Source organism: Atractosteus spatula, chromosome 1, assembly GCF_055471065.1.
Source record: "Atractosteus spatula isolate fAtrSpa1 chromosome 1, fAtrSpa1.hap1, whole genome shotgun sequence".
Classification (NCBI taxonomy): domain Eukaryota; kingdom Metazoa; phylum Chordata; class Actinopteri; order Semionotiformes; family Lepisosteidae; genus Atractosteus; species Atractosteus spatula.
In genome coordinates, this window is record NC_142706.1 from 37,003,988 (window position 1) to 37,030,231 (window position 26,244).

Here is a 26,244-nt window from a genome sequence, read left to right on the forward strand (position 1 = left end):
GGTACCATTGTTCTTGAAATCTGCTTGTAAAAAAACACAATGCATGATGATCTATAGGTCTCTTTAAATCGTCACCTGGCTTACACCTGGGGAAACAAAATTAAAAAAAAGACACACATGAGATACAGATATTTATGTAGATATAGATTAACCTATCGGTCTTTAGACATGGGAGGAAACCAGAGCACCTGGAGAAAAGCCACATGAGCACAGGGAGAACATAAAGATTCCATGTAGATAGTACCCGGGAACTGAACCCAGGGTTCCAGGTCAGTAATGCTCATCTCTGTGCCACCATTCTGCCCTATATGTTCAACCTTGTAAGATAGTAGTCTCATATAATCCGTTCCAGTTCTCAAAAACAAATAAATATTTCATTACTGTTGTGAACTAAACTTTAGCTGTGTTCAAAACTTTAAATGTGTTCAAAATAATAACAATTCAATTTTGAACATTTATTATATTGCTATGGCTATTGAAATGGCTATCCAAGTGTCAATGTCAATGTTCTCAGATCCAGAAACAAGATGAGGTGACTTCTGAGCTGCACTGTAGAATCTTCTGACGTACCTTAATTAACTCCTTGGTAAATCAGCTGTCCAGAGTCATCAGCTGTCCAGAAACACAGGGCAAGAGAAAAGTAGGCAAAAGCAGAGGGGGAGACACACAGAGACAAAGATGAAGAAGGAGGAGAGAGGAGAGGGCCTTGTGCCTGGTGAGAGGACCTTGTTCAACTCAGCCTTAAGATTCTAGCAAAATATTTGGACCCTGTTTAAGGAGTTTCCTATCTGTTATTAATGCTGAATTCCTTCCTATAGAATTCCCAGCCTGTACTTGTTCTCTCCAGATTAATGATGCACGTTTCAAAAAAGGGATAAATCCCCATTCACTTAGGGATATCTGTAATTTTAGGAGGAGAGATTAATCTCCAGGTTGTTTTATTTGTTTTATTTAGGATGCAGGTCTCTCATATGGGCCTGTTTAGATATTATATAAGACTTCTTACTGCAGGCTTAGCAGGCTGGGTTTTTTTCTGGTTGGTCAGGACATATTATAGGCTGTGAGACACCTTTTTTAAATATGTAAATAAACTAACATACATAATTTGTAAGTAGTATGTTGTGTTGTGTGTTGCTTAGTTTGTGTCATTGTTATTGCTAATATATATTGTTTATCTCAGTGTGCTCTGATCTGTTACTCTTTCACCAGAGAGGTGCCTCTTATGATTGTTTAATTGAATTATTGATTATCCCACTATGTATTTCCGCTTTTAGGTTAGGTTTGTGGATTTTGTGAAGGAGAACTGAGATGCCTGTAGAATAAAAAGTTCTAAAGACTTCAGACTACTTGTATGCTGTAGATCACCTAATGCAAACCTGGATGCTAATAGTTTACTGTAAGAAAAGATCAGGAAGGTATGTAACAAAGGGGATGTAATTATGGGAGATTAAACTTCCCTCACTTAAAGTGGAATATTATGATGGATAAGGCAGAATCTAATACTTGTATGGCTGAAATGGCATCTTAACTCAGTTTGTGTAAAACCTTTTTAAAAAACCAGGATATAATTAGATATTAGACATACAGTAGACAAGAAAAGAGCCACTAGGAAATTATTACCACAGTACTTTATCTTTTGATGTCTACTTAAGTCTACTTAAGTCTCTAAACATTGAGTTAAATGTTAGAGTTTATAATTTTATATAAGAAGATTATAAAGGGATGATTTAGAGCTTACAGGCAACGAAATGGGAAAAGATGGATACATAGCTAATAGAAGAGGGATGGTCAAACTTCAAAAACATAATGTTAAAAGGCTCAAAATGAATTTATCCCCTTTAACTACAATTGAATCTATGGCTAGGAAAAGATTAACTTAAATGTTTAATACAGAAATTATGAAGGAAATCAGAAAAAAGAAAACACTTTACAGATTGCATGAAGAGGCTTAAGATTAAAAAACAGGGTATACAGTACCCAGCTACATGTTCAGCTGAAAAGATTTTAGAATTCTCAAAAGAGAGACAGAAAAGAGCAACAGCAGTAAAAAAATCATGTACAGTAGCATAATATTGTAAGAATACATGTTTATCAGTAATACAAGAGTAGAAAAAATGTAATTTAGGGAATAATTAATGACATAAATAATAGAACGTGAAAAAGAAATTGTCAACTTTTTAAACAAATGTTTTCCAAAAAGTTGGATGATATTAGTAAAATGTCATAGAACATACTCTGGGAGAAGCGGGCAATTTTAGCATAACTGGCTCTGATATTCTTAAAAATGTCTGGGGTCTGATGGTGTTTTCCGAGTCATACTGTACGTAAGGAAATGAAGGATATTATTCATAGACTCCTTGCTAGGTCATTGCAACTGTCTCTTAAAGTGAGAATGATAGTCACAGTTTAGAAAATTACAAACTTAACACGTGCTCTTAAGAACTGCACCAGGAAGTTATAAACTAATCAGTCTTGCTTCAGGCCCTGATAAAATCATGATAACAAAAGAGCTGATTACAAAATACATTGCAAACAGTGAGACCGTATGGATTTAGAAAGATTTAAGCCTGTAGCCATTCCTGATCTATATTTTAAACTTTTGAACAAGTTAGGGGGGAATGCAAAATTTGATCCACTTCTTCCTACCCACACATACAGTATCATGCTTCTTTCCTACTCATTTGAAAAGTTCATTTTCACACCTCTCCCTCTATCCCATCTTCACCCATGTAGCAGCACCCCGGCTCATCCTTCATTTGGGGGAGTCTGTCAGTCCCATCCTTTTGGATAGGCTGTTGTTATTCTCAGCCAGGTGAGTTTCCCCATGTTTCTTCTCCACCTTATAAAGGGTTTGACTGAAATGCTGAAAGAGAAGAAGGGAGGAGACAAACACAGACTAAGCAGCAGGGGAATGGCAAATAGCTTTAGACAAAAGCATGGTTTGGGACAAGATTTTGTCTAATTTGCACATTAAACTTAACATTAATCAGCGCAAAGCGACCTATGCAGCTCGTAGGAGTTTACACTATACTGTACATACTGTATCACCAGGATGTTTCTAAGCTACAGAGAGCTGCACATGAAAGGGATCTGGGTACACGCTCATCAAGACACTGTTTAAAAGCAATAAAAAAGCAAAGAGAATCCTGAGTATAGTGACAACATATGAAGACTATAACACCCAAAATTATATTATAGGATGTCTGTGTCAAATTAAGCCACGAGAGAGCCACAAAATGGGCCACATGGTAGCCACTCATTTGCATGTTTATTTTCCTTTATATAGATTAAAGCTGGAAATAGTGGTAGAAGGACTCCTTTGGTCCTTAAACGCATTTATTAAGAAGAAGATTATGGGCAACATGAAATGGCTAGCTCAATCACCTAATTTGAACCCAGCAGAATTTATTAGACAGAAGTTGAAAATAAGCCTGAGGAGAAATCCCCAGAAAATAATAAAGACCATCTGAAATGCATGGCTGTGTGAAAATATGCCACATTTATACAAGAAATACATTAGAGACATACCAGGTCAAAGCTGTTACCGCAAATACAGTCCAAACAAATATGGAAATTGTCCAGACCACACTGATGATTTTTTTTCATTTTTGTATTTGTTGTTTGCACATTATTGGTAGACGTGATGGATTATGCTAGTTTCTGAAAATGGAGTATTTAAAATATAAATAGGACCACCCTATAAATAATTTGCTATACTGCTAAACAGAATTATAATGTAAAATGTCTAAATTGATATAAACAAATTACTGTGTTGCATGATATTATCACAATGGACACGTTTCATGTGCTTTTAGGGCCAGGATAATGCAAAATGAAAATGTAAATAGAAAAATGTGGGAGAGAAAAAAAGTGCACAACTGTCTTTAATCTTTCATTTTGATTGCAGGTCTGTGCTTAATACGTTTCTTTTTAAGGACATAACCTTAAAATCTCACATAAATTTGAAAACAGACTACTGCTTTTCAAATTAAACATGTTATTGTATAAGATGTTAAATTGTTGTAAATATTGCCTCCATTATACCTATAAAAGCTATTTAAAGTCATTGTACAGTTTAGAATTGGGATAGTGATATGCCTTACATAAGGCATAAGCCAAAAATGCAATCTGCTTGCCTGCTAATTAAGAAGTAGTATGCTCTTATCAGCATCTGTTTGTAGTTAGAAAGTTTCCATATGTGCAATTTCTGAGGTAACATGGAAACCAAACATTTATAATTAATTAGTTTATCTAGTTTGTCTCTGTTCTAATCATATAAAACAATGCCGCCTTTACATATGTCCAATTCTACAGTATATCATTTCTGTGTGGTTGGCACTAGTAACTGCAATTATATGATTTAGAAAAGAAATATAATTTCTATTATATGTATAACAATATATTATATGGTATATTTCAGGATATCTATAATTAAATACCATTGTAGATTACAGGCAGACAACCTATTTGAATCTGTCAGGCAAGCTTCCTTTGACTCTGGCAGTAACTAGTTTAGCTGTTCAACTAACTTTTTGATTTTCTCAGACAGCTGAACATTAGAATGTGTATTCTGTAACTGATTTGTGTGCCCTTTTACATCCTTATATCCTGTGGTTAAATATATGTTGCGTGTTTGTCTTAACATTTATGGTAACAGAAGTGATTGACTGGGGCTATATCTGGTCTTTGAGAATTTTTTAGAACAGAGAGGACAAGATACATTTTGGTGTCTATTTTTTTATTTACTTTTTGAAAATCTCTTTCCATATGAAATGAAACACTGAGAATTAATGACAAACTCTGTAAACTGTTTTTTGAGAAAGTAGCTCAGAATATAAAGGGAGAGATGTTCTATAATAGTACCCAGCCAGGCAGGTAATTGAGACAGTCCAAAATCTGAACATTTAGAAAGATAGAAAAGTTTCAATCTGTGTCACTTCAGTTTCTCAGGTTTCAGAATCAAAGTTTAAAACACACAGTTCCATCAACGGCATCAGGAAAATGAAATGTTGTGCAGACCTCTCTGAAGAAGGAATAGTGTGTATACTGGAGGTACTAGAGTACCCTTCACTTATGGTCACCAATAAAATGGGAAGACTGGAGGCTCCTGAGAGGCTAGTCTGGAAATATACTTTGCTCAGTATGCATGTTGGGTACTGTGGTACATAAATCACTGATTCTAATCTGTGCTCAGCTGTTATTTCCCTGGATAGAAATAAGGTTGACCAAGGTTTCACTGCCACACAACAGTGGCCACTGTGGCTAGTCTCTATATAATGTATGCAGTGTTACCAGCAAGGTTGCATTTGTCAGGTTAATTTTTAAAACCTTGTGCCCCAGTATATGTTCCCATCACTTTTATTAAATAGGGAAGAGAGGTACTGAATGAGAAAAGAGTTAAATACAAACCATATAAAACTACAGTTAGGAAGGTGTATTGTACAGTATGTCATTGTATGATAATTGTACACTCCAGAAACATCCATAATGCCACACTGTCTGGTTCACAGATCAATAGTCTTGAAATGGCCTAGTGAGCCACAAAAATACTTTTCTGTAGTACTAGTAGACTACAAAGTCACTGCCATACACCACTGCCAAACATTTTTTTACAAGTCAAATTAGATGTCAAAATGTTGGAACCATCACTCAAGGGCGGATGGCCAACCACCATCAAACTTACAGTACATTGTTTTTTCCAACTCCACAAATATCTGAATTGTGAAAATCTCTGTTTTGCTGGAAACAAAATTCGGTCTTTTCCATTTCGGCTTCTTTGCTTCTGTGAAAAAATCATAAAATTCACATGAACACTTTGAGATTGGAAAGGATTTTCCAGTTGAATTGCCATTTAAACTTAAATGAACTGTAAATTAAACCACCCTATTTCACAAATGCGTACTGCTAATTATGAAAAACAAAAGCACTCCACATGAAGTACATTTTTATTGTACAGATTTATGGCTTTTATTTTATATTTTTAGTTGCTAATAAATTTTCCAGAATGTGTTACTATGCATGTATAATAATCCCTTGCATTTATATAGCACTTTTTATCCCAGAGGAATCTAAACCACTTTACATATGAGAGAACTTTGCATATGAAAGTGCTTTACAATTCAGCCACCACTGAAGCACAGCACCCACTTGGCTTATTAAGTGTCAGCAACACGCATACAAAAAAGATCAAGTGGATAAGTAAGAAACTGCTTCTCCAATTGACGAGGTGAAACTTTAGCTAGATCAGATTTTGTAAGCCCAAAGTGAAATTTAGCCAGGAAACTGAAACTATCACTCTTTCATGTATAAACAATGCCAACTGATCTTTAATTGCCAAGCATTCAAAAACTTGGTTTAATGCCTCAAAGAATGGCACCTACTACGTCTGTTTCTCCAGGCACCACACTGGGGCAACAGTTTAGAAAATCTTGTTCAGAGGGAAGAAAGCTACCTAGTGGTCCAACAATATTTGGGTGCAATTTCAAACCCTGCAGCGCTAATGCATTTAAACACCTCCTGCAGTTTCCTCAAGTTCCACAAGCCAGAACTGCCACAGTCACTTAACTAGTGAGAAAGCATCTTTGATTTGTCTTCGGGAATGAGTTCTAGCCATCAGCATCTGCTCCTCAGATCAAGGGAGCTGAACTGGTCAGCGCCATCAATGCGACCCAGGGATCAGTGTGAATTCTTCATGGATGTTCTGTTGGAATTTCCCTACTTCCCTTTCCTTTGCCCCAGGCATTCTGACTTCCCACACCTCCAAACCAAGGACGTTTTCAGATGTTTCTTCAGGTGTGTGGCTTAGCATCCAAAACACCTTGCTTTCTGTTTTGGAACTTTTCAGCATGAAGTTAACCTCTGCTTGTTCCTTTGCAGCTCAGGCGTAGATGTAGCTCACCACTCCAACCGATCAAAAACTAAGTTGTGACCTGCAGATTGGTACACTGTAGCTTGTGTTTGATTTATGTTCCACACTGGATTTCCCATTTAAAGTAAATCTGATAAGTGTTTCAGTTTAGCAAAGAAGTGGAGTAGATATGGAAAACCGAAATAAATCGATCCACTTCGGCTGCACTTTTTGTGGATATCTAAAAAGACGCTGTAAAATAATTGATGTGGCAGAATTTAGGATTTCACATACAGTACAGTTTCATTTTAAGCCAAGTGCACATCAGTGTATGTACAGTAAGTGAACTGTGAATACTGTCCTAAGACAATGGCTTGAATTTAAATTGTAACTGTTAGAACCAAAATGTTTATGTAGAACTCAGCCTTAAACACCGGCGTTCTAAAAACAACGATGAGAGGAAAATAATTTTTTGAAAGAAGTCTGCTACCTTTAGAGTATTTTGTTACAGTATTACATTAATTCCTTGTTCTTACAGTAAGTTGCAGTAAGTAAGATTTAATGTATACAGATGAGAAACATGACTAAAAATGGATCATTCAAAGATATTTTGAATCAAATGTGTCCTGGTGTCTATTCTTTCTCATATAGCACCTGAGGTATTTCACTCCTTCATGGAAGGGGGGCCTGGTTACTCTTATCCTGTAGACTGGTGGTCACTTGGGATCACAGCTTACGAACTACTGCGAGGCTGGGTAAGACCCATTTTGGTTCCTCTTTAGTTAGATTCCTCTCTGCAAGGGTTAGCAGAAGGTACACAACAGATACTAAGACATCATGAAATGTATGACAACATATTTTAAATCAATTTCAAAACTGCATTTTCTGCCTATTTGTCAATTCTGTATCACAAAGATGAGCGTCCCGATATTGTGTAGTAATTCTGGATAATTGAAAGTTGGATTAGGATATACAGTAACTTCTTAATTTATGTAAAGCAACACATCGAGAAAACTGTCCTTGCTCTCCTTTTCATTGTTTTGCAAGAACACACCCAAGGCTCAAGTCAAAGCACCATCTGAAGGGGATGATTGATTTAATCACCTTTGATTGAAAGGTTCTGTGCAATGATGAAATATATGAAAATGTTGTAGAAGAAACATGTTTTTATAAACACAGAAACAGCAAACACCTGGAGTAAATGATATGGAACCATCCACTATTCCTGTACAGTTTACGTCTTTCCATGTGCACGGTATACCCATATGGTATATTTCATTCAACATATTTTGTTGTTTTGTGATACAGATATCACAGCATAAATATACAATATCACATACACACACATATATATATATATCTGGATAGGTACTGTATATAGTACTGTTGTATATACCGTACTGTATGTACACATACTTTGTGTTTAGAGAGTATCGAGGCCAATTTCTCACATTCTGAGATCAAATCATTGCAGAAGCCATTCCCTATTACCTATCTGACCTTGTGTCGTGAGTTTTATATTCTCTGTTCCAGCCGTGTACTTTGAACTAATGCCACAATTATCTAGCAAACCAGAAAGGCCAATGAAAGGCCAATCACACAGCAGTTCAGATGTAAGAATATTTGGTCAAATGTAATGTTTCTTTCAGTTGTTTTCTGTATTGTAGCTTATTTTTTACTGTTAGTTGAATGGCTTGGATAAATAGCATAGATGCAGTAATACAGTACCTCTGTTACCTCCCATATTAATGCATTACTTCTTGCAGTCAAAGTTGCATATTGGATACAGGTGTGGAATGCATCTGTTAAATGGAACACTGTGAGGAAAACCCTTCATCCCTCTGAATAGTTTAATAATGAGAGCCACGGGGTATCATTAGTAGCATAAACAACACACAAGTTATGATCAAAATATGTATGTGTAGACAGAAATTCAATTAACGAATTGTTTAAATGATGGTTCAGGATATTTGAGATTTTCTAGTCATAGGACTTGCAAGATACTCTTAATTTATGGAATTCCAGGCGCTGCTAAGAACCACAATATCTTTGCAAATTTCGCATGATTCGCATAATTTCTAGAATATTTCTGAAAAATTAGAATTCATCCAACAGTAGCGCAACAAGGGAAATACTTCTCCTTCATGATGTGATCTGGCTGTTTCTCTTGCTCCCTGCTTGACTTCTGGACACCTGAGAAGCAAGCTTTGGACAATTGTCCTGTATGTTTCTTCATTAATGACTCTCAAATCTTTGGTCTGTACTATGTTCTACGTGTATTTATAGTGTCAAACAAACAGGTACACACCCTGGTGAACATGTGTATACGCCCTCTTATGTTTCATTTGTAAAATACAAAATTGTATGGTTATTTTTAAGTTTCATTTTGTACATCTAATTTTAATTTTATTAAGCTTTCAGGACAACTTTTGCATAGAAATGATATTTTTCATTCATTTCCTTCTGATGTGCATAAAGGCGGCAAAGGAGGTTTCCCACAGCAGTATTTGAATTGCAAAGACAGCTTGAAAAGAAGCAGTAGGAAGGAAAGAAATCAAAATTGCAGCTTCACGGTTTTATGAACATAATAATTTTTGGTTCCTTGAAAGTCTTACTAATGCTCATGCTCAATGGCCTTCTGATGGTTTAATAGGCATTGGCGAAAAAGACTCTTGCCCCCAACCTTTAAAATATACACGGTATATTATTATCAATGTCTGGTTTAGAAAATGTTACATAACAAGGAAAACAATTACAAAAAGTGAATATTTATCCATTCATAATGAAATTAATAATCTTAAGAAATAATCAGTATTTTGGAAGACATTACATTTCTCTGAATTTTACCTTATGATGAACTCCTTTAAAAACAAAAACTCTGGTTGGACCCCTCTCATTAAAATGTTGTATTTTTTTTTTGTTTTTAAAATTTGATGACAATTGACCTTCACTTTAAATTTACATTGAAGACACTTATTGTGCATTGTGATCCAGGCTGGTTTACCAAGCTTGTTTTGATTCTACAGGATCTAGTAACCTCCAAATTTAGACAATGTTTAAAACTAACACACTGACTCTTTAATTGACAATACAGTGAATTTATTTTTTAGGCTGCAAAACAGACACAAAAAAACAAAGTTGTGGTTCTGACTATGGTCTCAGAAATGCCATAAACTTTAGATATACATTGATTCAGTTTTCCTTTGTTTCCTTCACTAGCGACCATACGATATCCACTCCAGTACTCCAGTGGAAGAAATTGTCAACATGTTCCGAGCAGAAAGAGTGCACTATTCTTCCACTTGGTCCAAAGGCATGGTGTCATTGCTAAGAAAGGTCAGCAGCAGAATAGTATGGTTTGTAATCTAATGGGGCTTTTGATAAGAGAAATATACTGTATGTCCTCTGTGTGCTTAAATCAGTGAGATAAAGCAATTAAATCTTTCTATTCATTTTTAATGTATTTGTAACTATGAAATAGGTAATGACAGAGGTTCTCTGATATTTTCTAAGGGATTTAATTTCCTTAATGTGTTTTCATAACATATTTAAGGGAATTAAATATATTTTTTTGTTTTTCTCATGGACAGAAAACATGTTGTTGAGCAGCCGAATTTGTTCATGCTTCTTCAGTGTGTACAGTATGCACAGTATTATAAATGACAGTTGAACCTTACTTATCTGTAGCCTATTTAATGATGAGTGCAGTTACCCTTGGTGAAACCCCTTCTCCCCAGAATTTCATTCTTGAAAGCTTAGTACTTAATTGTGCAGTATTGCCCATACAGAAAAAATAGCAATATGTCCAAACAGAACAATCCATTTTCACAACACTGCAACAAAAATACCATGATGGCAGCTCTTCAGCTCTCTTCTGAAGTATGACATAAATGTACCACATTTTGGTTAAAAATATTTACAAGATATATATGTATACAAATTGTGTATACATTATTGACAATTCAACAAAATGGTATATGAATGGAAGACAGTGAATACTATTTCAAGGCTCTGTAAAGGTTTTGTTTAAAGTACAACAATGCTGGCACCATAATCCATAAAGTTGTGTCTCTTTAACTGGCGGCTGTCAGATCATATGGAATCAAGGACATACACAGAAACTGCGTATACTGGAAAACGTTTAGAATAATGAGGCAGTAAACTCTACAAAATTCATTTTTCTGTCTTTTACACTATTACACTAAATGTTGGTTTGCCTTACATTACAATTTTCTTCAAATCACTCATGTATTCTATTTATTAGCAACCAAATCTTACTTCCAGGCTTCACTTTTCTGAGAACCCTTGTTTTCTGATATGTAAAGATAAACAGACCCTGTAATTTTCCTTGTGATACAAAAGATGATCTCTTTTTTTCTCATTTATTTTGCTCTTCAACAGAGAATATTCATGCACACGTTTAATTTATTTATTTATTCATGCACACGTGTAATTTTCCTCATATTTTTCATGATATACTATAACAATATAATATTATCTCCTGGAGAAGCAAATAATCTTTTTTCCTTCAAAGCTAAAGGCTTGGAAACATTGATATTATTATGATCATTAATTATGTCAATAATTGATTCAGTGGAGTCAGTTGGGCAGTCATGTAGCACAACAAATTAGACACTGTGGCTCTGCAGGGGTACCATTGTATAGTAACATTTTCTGGTAACTATATATTTATAATTATTTTGTGCATCATCCCATCTCAGTTTAAAGAAACCTTTCTACTTTTCCACTAACTGCACTGCAAAAACAGTGACAAGGCATAAAAGGTTTACTTTGCAGTCTAATAGTAAGAAATGCAATTTCTGCATCATCTGTGCCTTCTCTAAATGCAGTTTTGACATCTTTATGTTAGGGAACTTGAATAAGAATAGAGTTCCAAAAATATTTGGAATGAAAAAGTGTGCATTACTTCTTTAAAGCGATTTTATAACCAGATAACAGCACTGAAGCTGAAGTGCTTCAGCAGCAAAAAACTACTCAATACACTGAAGGACTGAAGCACTTATAGCAAAGTTCATTCAAATAAAGCAATAACATTAACACAGGGACAGTCCCCAAGAGAGGAAACAATTTATTGTGAAGTGGTATAGAAAACAAATTAAAAATACATATAATGCACATCATAGTCTGTGTCGAAACAATAAATGTGAGGAGAATAGGGTAAGACGAGACCACAGTGTACATACAGTACTATTTAAATTTTGACATTACTGGTACAGGGTTAACAATTTTATGTTTGTCTGTGAAACACATACTGTACGTTTGGGAAGCTTGAAATCTAAATCTTCTAAAGGGCTTATGTAGTTAAGGATTCAGTTCTGCAAGAAGGAATAGTCAGATATTTTATCTGTATTTAAGGAGGGAATTTCCTTTTTTAAAAAGCTGGTCCAGCAAACAAGCATAATACATTTATGCTCTCAAGAATCAGCCTTATATCATATATTAATGTTCACCACATACCCTATGGGAAATAAGGTTTTAAAGACCACATGCACCAAATAACAAAGTGGCAAACATTTTAACACCTCTTTTATCTGATTGAGCCAGTTCACATTTTCAATTGGAGGAGTTCCAGTTTGCTAAATAACTAACATATGCTGCTCAGCGGTAATGTATTTTCTAAATGCTGAGATAAAAAAGACAAATTAGTTCCATAGCCAGAGTTTTTTTCTGTATCCGTTCTTGATGCAGACACCTAATATATATTCGAGGTGCAGTTTTCTTTCCCTACTGATCTCCTCTTCTAATGATAGAATTGCTGATCTTATTGTTTTGTCTTCCTTAGCTTCTTGCCAAAGACCCAGAATGCCGCCTTTCAAGTGTTACAGATATCCAGAGCTCCCCTTATCTGGCTGATGTAAACTGGGACGCAGTTCTAGAGAAGGCAGTAGCTCCAGGCTTTGTTCCAAATGTAAGTGCTTGCTGATCAATTTCAGATGTACTATTTCATCCACAAAGGTCAATCTTTTTACCTCAGTGTGTTAATGGATTTCTATAAAATTTCAATTTGGACATACGGTGGAGATGTTTTAAATAGTACGTCAATTGAATCCATCTATGAGGTGCAGGAACGAAGAAGGGCTGGTTTCTGATGATTTGTGATGACTAACAGATTCTCTGAGCTTTTCAATCTCAGAACGACATGGCTTTGGGAGAAATAACTTGCTGTGATTTTTCCTCTATTCCCCAGAAGACAATGAAAGCAGCCTTGGTCCTTCTGAACCGCAGGGTCATATGGTTTTTATCCCTTCCCAACTCTCAATTATTCAGTTGAAAAATACTTGATTTTTTATATTGGTTTATTTGAACTTGATTTTTAGCTCAAATAAATTACTGAACACTTGTGCATAATCCCAGCCTTTCCAGGACCGGAGATATAGATAACTGCACTAGAGCAGACATGCAGGTCCAAGGAGTGAGGACTCATAGCTTTCCAGTCTATTTTAACAGCAACAGAAGAACAATAAAATGATGAGAAATTCAGACTTTAACTCCAAATCTATACACAATGTCAATAATGGAACATACTTTTTTTACAGTCCCATTTTCTGATGATAAATAAGATGCCAGTATGTTATAATACCAAAACAAAATATTATGTTAATGTTTTTTAGTTTATATTTAACAGCACACATTTGCATTGATTTATAAAGCTGTCATACATTTTAAGTCCTTGTGATAGCTTAGCTCTTATCAGAATTCCAGATCACAAATTACCCTCACTAAAACCACATCACGCATAAGAATTGGCACTTTTCATTTGAAGTAATATTTAAAATATTTTAGAATTAACTGTTTCTTATATTAGTCTTATATATCAGTGATATCTGTGAAGTTTTTACAATACTAGCTATATTAAAGTGTACTCTACATATCCATCTTTGCATAAATGATTATTACCTGTTGTGTTGAATATCAGCTTGCACAAAAGCACGATGAACAGAGCACAGACAGAGAAAAACACTGCATAGAAACCACAGAGATGCTTTAAGATTTGAATGAAGCTTGTTGCTCCTTTAATTCTTAAAGCAACTGAAAGATCATTGATGTTGGCTGACTGCAGCTGACACTTAAATGCAGTCTGTACTGATGTTGGGACATGATGTTGTCATTTCATACAAATGTAGAGGAAATTAGGAGTGAAAAAACATGACAAGAAAATGTAAGGTCCTACATTTTCTCTAGGTACAAGGACACTCTTAAAATATATTCATTGATATCTCAAAACTGGTTAAATTGGTAGCACTGTATGTTTAATCATTGTTACATTTCTGAAGGTGCTCACCATATATGCACAGGAAAATGCTAGAATGTGTTTGCAATTTATTATTATCTTCAGTATAGTGTCTATTGCAATTTATTGTGTCAGTATGAACTCTATCAAAGCAGTTGGAAATGAAATTCTGAAACATTAAAATTTTAAAATGTAATTAATGTAACTGCCACATCAGCTATCAGTGGGTAGAAAGCAGAGTGATGAAGCCAATTCATAGATGGTGATTATTTGGAGGCCATGACTGTTAAAGGTCAATGGGAAATTTGTCCAGGACGCCAGGTTAACACCCCTACTCTTTTCGAGAAATGCCCTGGGACTTTTAATTACCACAGAGAGCCAGGACCTTGATTTTACAAATCATCTGAAGGACGGTGAATTTTTACAGTAAAGGTCTCCATCACTATGCAGGGGAATTAGGACTGACACAGACCGCAAGGTGAGCACCCCCAACTGGCCCCACTAACACCACTCCCAGCAGCAACCTTAGCTTTCCCAGGAAGTCTCCCATCCAGGTACTGTCCAGGCTCACACCTGCTTAGCTTCAGTGGTTATAGCTCAATCAAATGTAGATCTACAGGGCCTTTTTGTTGCCTCTACCACAAAAGTTACTCTTTCAGAATGCAGGTTTGGCTGAACAATCCTGATATTACTGGTTCACATCAGTTTAGGTGGATTATCAACTGTGATGAGAACTAGATAATTAGATTATCTTCATATTTTCTGTGTCCATCAGTCAGCTGTATTGGCAAGTTCAGTGGGCACTTTCATTTACATCGGTCAGCACTGCCATTTTGCAACAACATTTCCTCTCTAAAAAATTAATTCTAACAAGTCTTCCTCATACGTGAATCAGTTTTTTTGTAGCAGGAAAAAAAAAACGAGACGATAATGATATATTCAAGTTCTAGTCTTTCAACTCATATAATTGTAATTGCAGCTAAGTAGCAGAGGAACTTTCATTAAAATCACTTTTCCTCTGATGAATGAAATTTGCAGACAAAATACTGCCACCGAGGACTAATAAAACCTATGGTAAGATGTCTGTTTCTCTGAAGTATTCATGATTAAAGGGATTTGTGCTTCATTTTTGTTTTCTCTTAACAACACCAAAATTAATAATTCCTTTCATCAAGATCTGACCTTATTTCCTTCATGTGGTTTTCACTAGAAGGGGCGTCTGAACTGTGATCCGACGTTTGAACTGGAAGAGATGATTCTTGAGTCCAAACCACTCCACAAAAAGAAGAAAAGATTAGCTAAGAGCAAATCAAGAGATGCCACTAAGGAGTCATGCCCTCTGGTTAGTAGAAAGCTCTTTCAGTCTGAAGTTTCTTTTTCTATATTTCTGATGATAGTTCATAGCTTTCTAGCCATTCCTGTGTTAACACTGTTACTCCTTAGAAAACAATGGTTTAAATTGGAGGGATGTTTTTGATAGGCATTCTTAATGAGGTACATGCAGAAAGTAAAACTTTTTCTTTGTTTTTTTGTGTTCTATCTGCATCTTCTGGGATTGTGATTGATATCACATCGAACCACAGTCTGCCCATCTGCAACAGTGTCTGGAAACAGTGCGACAGGAATTCATCATATTCAATAGAGAAAAGTAAGGACACCTGATTTTTTATGCTTAATGCTATATTGATTTTTTATGACGTAGCAGTTATCTCACACAAACCTCCATGAGGAGAGCTCAGCTCTTCCCAGAATGTAAGCAAATTACTGTGAGCAGAACATTTTCAGAGATCATTACTTATCGCCACCAAAAACTCAAGAGGGAAGGAAAACAATTTGAGGTGACTGCTGGCTATAGATAATATTTATAGGCATGAATTCTACTTACTCTGTGCAGATGAACCAGGACACAATGTTAAAGGTAATCTATGCAATGCATTCCAAGCTTTTCCTGTGTAACATTCCCAACCCTGTTGTGAATCAGTAAATATGTTTTCTTACCTCAAGAAAAAAATCAGATTGCAATGATTGCACTGCACAGCAGATATCTTTAATGTGCTATTGTTATTGATATTTAATTCCATAGAACTGTGGCTATTATTAAAAATTAAAATCGTTCTGGGCTCAAAATTCCATCTTCTAAACTTTAGGCTCACAAGACAAAAATCATTTAGCCTGCAGCAGAACACAATGGCTTAATCAAAATGGTAAAAAAAAATTTAAACACTTTGCAAAGCATGAGATTGACAAGAATTTATAAATCCAAATACCAGAATACAGACCAGGGATATTTCAATAAGATCAAAAGTGACTTGAAAATAAATTGTATATTATAGAATAATACTTCAATAAAATGTCACAATCAATTATTACTTTATTACTAATGCTCAAGACCTTGACAGCTGATAAATTTATTGTCCAAATAACGTGGTAACAAACAAAGTTAACTCGTCACTTTTCCAACTGACTTTTCCAAAATAGAAATTGAAAAGCCATTGTCATTAATCTTGGATTTGTTAAACAATAAAAAATGTTTCTATAAAATAATGGAACTATGTTTTAATGCTCTTTAAATGCATTTCACCTGCCTTCACAAACCTAACTTTTTAACGTCACTGCTCTAAATCCCTTTAAAATGGTTCCCAAACACACTAAACAGTACCTGTGATTCCATTCTCTTATTATCTTTATAACCTGGCCATGAGGAAACCAGCTGGCCATGAACATTACCTAGAGACCTCAGGGAGCTGCCTGTTCCCACAACCCCAAATTTATTACACTACTAACCTCTGTAGAAGACAGCTTTTTGGAATATAAGTGTCTGATTAGCATGTTTAAACTACAAGCATTTCTTTTCATCAGTAGCTAAGCCCTTACTATAACGTATGACATTTGTATTTAGTTTCCAAGCACCCTTAATTTATAGTCTTCAGTAGGCTGTAAAAATTAGCAAGACATCATTAATATGCTTCTTTTTTCCCTCAGCTTTGTTGCCTGTTGAGTATAAAGCTCTAAAAATACAGTAAACATATTTTGCAGGATATTTTGTAGGTCGAGTTTAGACATCAAATATGAACTAAAAATGAAAAGCCATGTTAAGAGAAAATAAATGTCTGAAACTATGTTGGAATGAACTGAACTGAAATAGTTCATAAATATATACCGCAATATGGCAAAGTCATTTTGCTGTGGTAATGAGTTTTGACATGCAATATGCATGGCTGCATCTGTACAGTATGTAACAATTTACAGAACGGAACAAAATATAATGCCTTTCGTCACTGATCTACATAGATTGTTTAATAATGTGAAAGTGGAATGAAAGTTCAGGAAATATTTTACATATAATTTAAAAGAAAGCTCTGCCATGTACTATATGCTTTTCTCATACATACATACATGTATACAGTACATGTATGTACTGTATGTATGAGGAAAGCATACAAGAAGGCACATGTCAAACCCTGAGACAAAGTGGCAAAAGATTCCTGAGTGCAGGCTTTTCAAATACAAAAATCAAACACAGCTCACATTCCAACACGACAACAATCCCAAACGTACAGCCAAAACAACACTGGAGTGGCTCCAGAACAAAAAAGTAAATGTCCTTAATGGTCCAGCCAAAGTTCAGGCTTGAATCTATTGAAAGACATGAAGATTGCAGTTCGCTGATGCTCCCCATCCAACCTGACACAGCTTGAGGACATCTGTAAGAAAATCCCCAAATCCAGATGTGCAAAGCTGATACGAACGTACCCAAGAACACTCGAAGCTGTAATTGCTTCAAAAGGTGCTTCAACAAAGTATGGACTCAGGAGGGTGAATGTTAGAGTACACAAGATATTTCAGTTTTTCGTTCTTCACACATTTTTGTTTCATAAAAATATTTTTGCCCCATCCAATTGTTGCATATCTTGTGTGATTCAAGGGGAAAAATATTTTCAATGCTTTACAATTTATGGCTGTAACATGTCACCCTGCAACTTACAATTGGCAACCCACTGAAGCTAAGCAGGTGTGAGCCTGGTCAGTACCTGGATGGGAGACCTCCTGGGAAAAACTAAGGCTGCTTCTGGAAGAGGTGTTAGTGGGGCCAGCAGGGGGTGCTCACCTTGTGGTCCATGTGGGTCCTAATGCCCCAGTATAGTGACGGGGACACTATACTGTAAACAAGTGCTGTCTTTCGGGTGAGATGTAAAACTGAAGTCCTGACTCTCTGTGGTCATTAAAAATCCCAGGGTGTTTCTCTAAAAGAGTAGGGGTGTAACCCTGGCATCCTGGTCAAATTTCCCATACCTCCTAATAATCCCCCTCTATGAATTGACTACATTACTTTGTTTTCCTCCCCCCCGACGGCAGGCGGAGCGACGTACCGGTTGGAGTATTTCTCGGTCGCATTTAATGGCAATGTCAGCTCAAAGATTTGGTTCAAACCACCAAATGGAGACGGGCGTGCTGACAAGCGGACCCTGCTGATGCGGGATTAACGCTAGGATGAGAGACAATTTTTGGCTGTAACACAACAATATTTGTAGTTGTGCAGGGCACTGTACTGTACATAATTACAAAGTACATTGTTCTCTTTTGTGAAAGAAGTGTTTTTTTTTTCAGTAACCATCAGCTATCCCATAAAAGCCATTTATACAACAGTCTTTGGCAGAATGAGATGAGACAATTATACGATTCTCCCTGGACTTATTGAACATTTGTGGGAGGAGCTGGGATGATATGAAGCATCAAGGGCTAGACATCATCCTATACAGGCTCTTTAACTGCCTGTTCGCTGACAGGAATGGGACAGAATCCATCAAGAAAGCATCTGCAACCTGGTACATGCATCACAGATGTAATGTACAGCTTGTATTGTTCACAGAACTGTAACTCTGTGACTTTCACAGTAAATCCTCTGTTGAGCAGTCCTTTCATGACAAATATTAAACAACATACTGTACTAAAAATAAACATACGTACAGTATGCCATGTCTGTTCAGTAAAATATCAATGCACATGCTACAGATGATTGTTTTTTTCCTGTTAACTCTGTGAATTTATAATTTATATATCAATTAGATGCTGTAGTGTAAAATTTCAGCAAACTAAACCTGAAAACCCTAAAAGTTTCCTTAACATTTAAACCAAACTGGAGAATAATAACTGAAAACTAAGACCTGAAGACTCGACTGTTGATTTCATTTTAATGTGTTTTGTATCATGGTGTAGCTGAATTACACCAAATTAAAAAAAAGCTAAATTAAAAAAAAAGTTCTGTAACTTCAAATAAAATAAAATACATTCATAGGTGTTGTGTATTACGACAAAGCTTTTATGTTCCTTTTACACATACTGCCATAATACTGGTTTAAGGAACTTGCCCGTGTGAAAATCTTGATTGATTTTCTGGCTATAAATATGACCAGTGATTTTTTTTTCTTCAGAATACAAGCATACATGTATTTCTATATCAGTTTTTAATCAATTTTTTATTAGATTTTTTATCAATTTTTAACTGTTCATAATTTTGTCATTCAAGTCTTAAAACAGTAACTCCTAGGGGCTTCTGGTAACGATGCTGGCTCATAGCTCAGGTGAAGCCCTATAGCTCAGACATCACGACTTGATCCAGGCTGTACTTTGTACAGACTCTGACTGGGATTGCCCAAGCAGAGGTGCACAACTGAACAACTGCCACCAGGGTTGAGCGAGATAGATATTCAAGTTAGACAGGTTACTCCTGATATGTAGGACTCCTGGGATCTTCTGGAAACTAGCAAAATTGTAGGGACATCAGTGGGGATAAACCCGTCCTCAAATCAGTGCTAACTCTCTTACAAAGCACTGTGGAATTTGTAGTCTAAAAAAAAACTTAGACAGGTAAGCATATTGAAAGAGTACAGTATGTGCACAGGTGATCATTTGACCCAATTTGTTTTTACCACAACAAATTGCAAAGTCAGTTCAAATGATGTGCAGTAGATATCACTGTCATAAAGACTGTCATGTTACTAATAGTCACTCAATTAGACACAAAGCCTTCTTCCATATTTATTTGTTTACACAATGCAAGTAACACAGTCCAAAATAATGAAAGGGTTCAAATAACAGTCAATTTGACATTGTTTTAAAACTGATGTACAGTATGTTCTTGTTAACATTTAGAACACTCGTATTCATTTGTCTATTTACTGTACCAAAGGAGGTCTGTGAATTATGTGTAGTTCAATGTGAATGTGGAAAATGTGCTTAACTGAAAGTGCCTAGAAAATATTTTAACCAAAACATTTGGTTGAATGGAATGAGAAGAAGATCCCCATTTTAAATCCAGAGGTGAAGGTTATTCACATTTTACCAGAATGATCCAACTTACCAGAAAAGCTGAGGATGAATTCCAGCACAGATGGAATATCTGCAAAGGTGAAGGTGTTCAGGAAATATTTCAGTGCAGGACATCCCATGTGGCACTGCTCTCCAACGTTTAAAGTTATCACACTGCTGCCATTTTGGCACTTGAAGCTAAAAAGCAAACATAAGATAACAATTTCAAGTCATACCATCAAAAAAAATAATTTTGATGACATTACCAATGTTTTTTATTGTTGTGTTTTGATTCAGCCAATGGTATAGGTAGCATCTGCATATCATTCTTCAGAAAATTAAGAAAATCTTGGAATATCACTGATATGTTTTAATTTACATTAATGTACTGTATAGTTTTTAGGTTCTGATAAAACATGGAATGAAAAAAAAAACTTTGGAAGAAGTTCTCAGTTTTAATCTCCACCAGTCATGCTGTTTAATAAAATATACTGTAATTGCGGGTGGATACCAACACAAGATAACCTTACAACCTGCTGGGGAGCCACAGTTAAAAAGGAAGAGTGGGAGAGATATTGTGATGTGTGACACTAAACCAGTCATATGTCTTTCTTTCAGGTTGAGAAAACATGGGAAAAATGGGCAGGACACCAGCAGTGAGTGTGACACATCTACCCCAACTCCAGGAAAAGTGCAAGATGGACATACCTGTAACAACAATATGCTTGGACCATCAGACAGCCCCACCATCTGCAAAAGCAAAAGCTAATTTCAAAGCCATTTGCCTTAGAAGTAGCATTCACAGGGGAAGAATGCCTGCAGACAGCTCTTTTACAGTTTCTCTGTGCATGCCTTCTTTTTTAAAAATGGGGAAAAAAGAGCAAACGTTTTTTACTGGAAATATTTAGACTGTGCCCACTGCACTATTCCTGTAAACTGTGAAATATTTCCTCCTTTTGATCATCTTGTTCTTTGTAAGCACAGGCCTTGCCAGCTGCTGCAGAATGAAGAGGAAAGTTACTCTAAAAACCCAGTTCCTCAGGTTAATCCCACATTTTAGGATGCCTGGTACTTAGCCTTAAGAATATATTCCTTTTAAACCTGCAGAGGTGTGTGAGCCTTCGTGGTCTCCTTAGATGTGTATGGTAGTGGCCAGAGCCATCCAAAAGACATCATGCTGCTTTGTTTAACATATACACTTCAGAGCTAAATTACACAAAATGGTCATTTATATGTATCTATATTTCAGCCAAATGAAAGCCCATCTTATTTTAAAGAGAGTGTAGAACATAATAAAACTATTCAAAGACACATTTGGCTTCAAGAACACTGTGAGGGTCGGATCTCTATCACTATATGCAAGTATGAGGGCAACTAAAAAATCAGTGTACGTGTACAAGAATTAATTCCTGTTTAAATGTATGGGAGGCAGAGCTGTTCACTAGTGAACAACAGACGTAGGCTGAAATAAAATGTGAACGGAATCAATTGATTACAGTTCTTGGAAAGGAAAGACAGTATGTCACATTTTTTCTAATAAATATTATCTATATAATGAAGTACCTCTTCATATTGAAAACAATAGGTGTCAAAAGCTTCAAAAGGTAGACTGGTCTTTAGGTAAAAGAAAATTCTGGTCAGGCAAAAAAAATAATGGTGACAAAAAAGAAGTAAAAAAATTAGCTTTGTTTGCAGAACTTTTGAAATGGCCTACAGTATGACTTGGTCAGTGAACAAAACCAAAATCCCCCCGTTTTATGGAACGTTTCATTTTTTAGTTCAGTTTTGTTGTGCAGTCTTTACCATTCTATATGACCAATGTCAACCTTCCTTTGACAGCTATAATTTCTTCTGATTAATACACACTGAGATCAAAGAACCTCAAATGTAATGAATCAACAAGAATCTGGAAAAGTGTTCCATTAGATTGCATTTCTAGTGTCCCTCTTGGTAACAAGTGGTTTGAATTTGTCTGTTTGTCTGTTTTTGTCATCAAAGGTAGAGTAACAGAATTTCCTTGTAAAAAGATTAAGTTCGCTGTGGAATTAAAGAGACTGAACATTGTAATTTTTACTGTATTACGTTCAATATTAAGATAAGCCCTTTCCTTTACCCTTTGTAAACAATTAAGACCATATGGCTGCATTTTCTTCTGCGCCGCCTCAATGAAACATGCCTTAATAAATTAAATAAGGTCAGAGCTAATGACATTAACAGTTTTTGTAATAATGTTGAGATGTTTCTTAAAGGTCAGTTAACATTGTGCTCTTTGTCCTTTAATTTGGCTATTTAAATAAAATGAACACAAATTTTCCACCCAGTTTGACAAAGATAATTGCAAAACATATCCAATCAGAATATACCAGATGAAATCAGTAGGGGGGGGGGTGTGTAAGAAATAAATAAATATACAATGTACTACAAAGAAGACTGCTATAATGAGGCTGAGTGAACATTACAGATGATCCAAACCTATTGGGAATGGAGCAAACCATGAGATGACAGTGGCAGGGCTAGGAAAAGGAGACAAAAAGGTCAGTACCTGGCAATGTGAGCCATGGGAAGACACGTGGATTAAGCGATCTTTCAGGGGGTAGCGACAGTAGCGATCTTTCAGGGGGATGTCCGGTTTCTCATTCAGCTTTAAAATATTGTCCGAATGCCAGAAATCTCTTCATGAGATGCTCTGATCCTCGCGGATTGTACTGTGTTTTTTTTGTCTGTATATTATTTTCCTGTGGAACCACACTGGTATTCCATTTTGTTTATGAAGGCCAATGTGCAATATTGTATATGTAACATTTGGTTAATTTGTATTGCCTTCCATGATTCTGACTAAACAAGAAGGCCAGTAGCCTGATGGCTCACATGAGACGCTGTCAAATGTCCTAGAGGTTGTGCCTCCTGTTTCTGCCGCTAGCGGCTGCCACTGCTTTTGCTAAACTTCAAATTTCCTGGTCAGAGAGGTGGATTGAAATCATCTTTCTATGGACTCAGTATGAAGTGTGTTGCACTTTGTAAGAAAGCCAAGAAGGTGGTGCTTCAGTTCTTTCAGCAACGATGTAGCAGAACAATTTTGCAAATTTAGATGCGCAAATGGTATGGCGTTTTTGTTTTTGTTTTTTGTTTAGACTTGGTGGTAATAAATAGGAAGTTCCAATGTCCAATGATTTCCCAAATGCCTTTATTGAGCATTTCTTTTATATTGTTTTGCCCATTATTGCTGTATGGTATTCACAGTAGAAACTCCATCATTGGACTTGCTCTTAAAGAGCTTCCTATTTATGAAGATATATGTTTACATTGAATGGGCAAAACAGGGGCGAAACATTGGTTAGCACTGTTTCTCCACAGCGCTCGGACCCTAGGTGTAATTATGTTCTCTCCATGCTCACATGGGTTTCTCCAGATACTCTGGTTTCCTCCCACAGTCCAGAAACATACTGGTTGGAAAATCGGTCCTGGTGTGTATGTATATGTGCGTGACTGTGCTTGTGTCTGTCCTGCAATGGGCTGGTGTCCCATACAGGAATGTACCCTGCCTTGCAGCTATTGCTGGCCAGGATAGGCTCTGGCTCTCCCATTCTGAATTGGAAGAAGCGATTAGAAAATGTCTGGATGTTTACACTGATGTCTCAAACCTAACATTGTCACTGCTGATTTGTTAGTTGGATGGTTTGGGGAGTTTGGATTATAGTACAGTATGCTTCCCACGCATTCCAGTGTATTGCATTAATAGATATTTAATATTAAAAAAAGAGCAAACAACAGCCAATGCAGTAATGAGATGGTTCTACAAAATGCAATTGAAATTAAACATCAAGAAATGAATTAATATATATTAATTTGATTTACTTAATCAAGTTTATAACAGAATCAGATGAGCTTTAGATATTTTCCAAAGAAGGAGAAGACGGTCAAGGATTTTTTTTGCAACAATGCCTCCAAGACCTTTCCTTGACTTAAAGTGTGAGTAACTGTGGTGCACATACTGTAAATAATTCAGAGCTGACTGATGACTGAAAGTGCAAGGTGAGCAAGGCAATGAAAGATGAAGTGTCACTGTGTATTGTACTGCTACATTCCTGGAACAACCTTTAGGAGTTCAAGTCACCACCATTTTTTGGTTTGCTTTTTCGGAATTGGAAAAATAACTATTTAAATTGTGCCCTACAATCACATAAAAAAATAAAAACGAAACAAATCAAAAAAAGTTCAATGAATGAATGTTGAACAAAAACAGAAGAGAAAACCAGAGCAAATGCCCAATCATGCAGGTCACAAGTGTTCTATACAAAACTCAAAGACAGAAATTTTAAATTAGTTTTGAGGCCACTGGCTGAACCAATCTGACCGCTAAGGCAGTGATTTAGCACTGTGGAGTGGTGGTGGTCTCCAGACATTTGACAGTGTGCATCCAAGCAGCTAAGCTAGATATGATCTGACCTCTCCTTAGATTAACCCAATAAAGAACAGTAATATTTTATTATGTTCTGGTAATTTCCAATGATTCATTTAGAATAATATGTTAAATACAGGTAAACAACTTTTTTTATCAAGCAGAATATACCATTTGTTTTTTTTTCTGATACAGTAGAGAAAATAACAAATGTATACATTGACAGGTTCTTCTTGCAGAACAAATATAATATGCTTTCATATAAAGCCAAGTGGTTATCTCTCAACGTCATTGTAAAACTTAACATTGTAACTTCATTTTCTTCCCTTGACAGCTTATTTTTCTAGTTAATAAAGCATTTGAACTACAAAATGGGCCAGATGCTCTTCATACAGTACTCTTCATGGAAAAAAGGGTAGAATTATGCATACAGAATCTTGATGTACAGAGGTGTGTGTCATACAGTTTTAAGTCTATGGTCAGGTTCTTAAGTGTAACGTTTCTTCATTGATATTACTCATAGTGGCATTCTTGTGCTTCATTTTGGATTATCAGCCTCTGTCTCCTTCATCTAGCAAACATTTGTCAGTCTGTTTAAGTCTGATGTGTTTATTGTAAAGATGTGTTTACCTGTTCCAATGTCTCCTGTAATAAAATGGTTTACATATTTGCCGTACTCTACCAAGCACAATGAAGTGTAAAGCCATCTGGTGACTATTTTTCAAAATATGTACCTATTTCATTAACATCAAAAATAAAAAGAAAATACATGTCATGTTTTAATTTATTCTTTAAGAATATTAACTATTTTCCGTCACATTACCTGATCAGTATCATCATTAGGTGATTTGTCTTTTCAGATATAGCAAGTAAATATTGAGGAAATTTGTTTGTGAGCGGTTATATGACTGTCTTCAAGCACAATAAACAAAAATGAAAGGAAAAAGAATGATTTAAGAGCATATAATGAAAAAAAACGGTCTACCCCACAAAATGTTTCTTTTATATTCTACAGTAGTAAAGTAAATATTGCTTAAGGAACAGTTTAATATTACAAACTGGAGAGGAACAACAAGACATAAAATAAGAAATAAACATTCCTTGTCTTTTGTAATACATATTGTTTGTTAAACTCTGGGATATTAACTAGAGAAAGCCTTCATACATTTAAAGTGTTTGGGATTTTTGTGCCATCCTGTTTCATATTTTGTTGTTCATATTCGTGTGCTAAACTCAAATTAGAACTATAAAATATAGTTCATTCTGCAATAGAACTGGCTAATTTCCCCATCCTACTGTATATACTTCAATATAGATTTTTAAATATAACGTTATGCTCATATTTATGCCTCTGAATAATTTTACATACTGTACGCACGTTCTAGCCTTAGTGCTTTAATCATTCAGAAAGTCAGTATAATAGAATTACAGAAAAGA

At 35.7% G+C, this 26,244-nt stretch overlaps 1 protein-coding gene across 1 annotated transcript in view; it reads left to right on the forward strand.

Annotated features, from left to right (window-relative positions):
* The window catches only part of LOC148840839 (serine/threonine-protein kinase 32B-like), a 141,642-nt gene extending 120,465 nt beyond the window's left edge, over window positions 1–21,177 (forward strand). Inside the window, exons 7-12 of the mRNA XM_088912625.1 lie at window positions 7,499–7,602; window positions 10,067–10,183; window positions 12,651–12,776; window positions 15,310–15,441; window positions 15,683–15,747; window positions 21,027–21,177. Of these exons, the coding sequence (XP_088768751.1) occupies window positions 7,499–7,602; window positions 10,067–10,183; window positions 12,651–12,776; window positions 15,310–15,441; window positions 15,683–15,747; window positions 21,027–21,177 (695 nt within the window). The remainder of the gene's footprint in view (window positions 1–7,498; window positions 7,603–10,066; window positions 10,184–12,650; window positions 12,777–15,309; window positions 15,442–15,682; window positions 15,748–21,026) is intronic.
* Window positions 21,178–26,244: the final 5,067 nt, after the last annotated feature.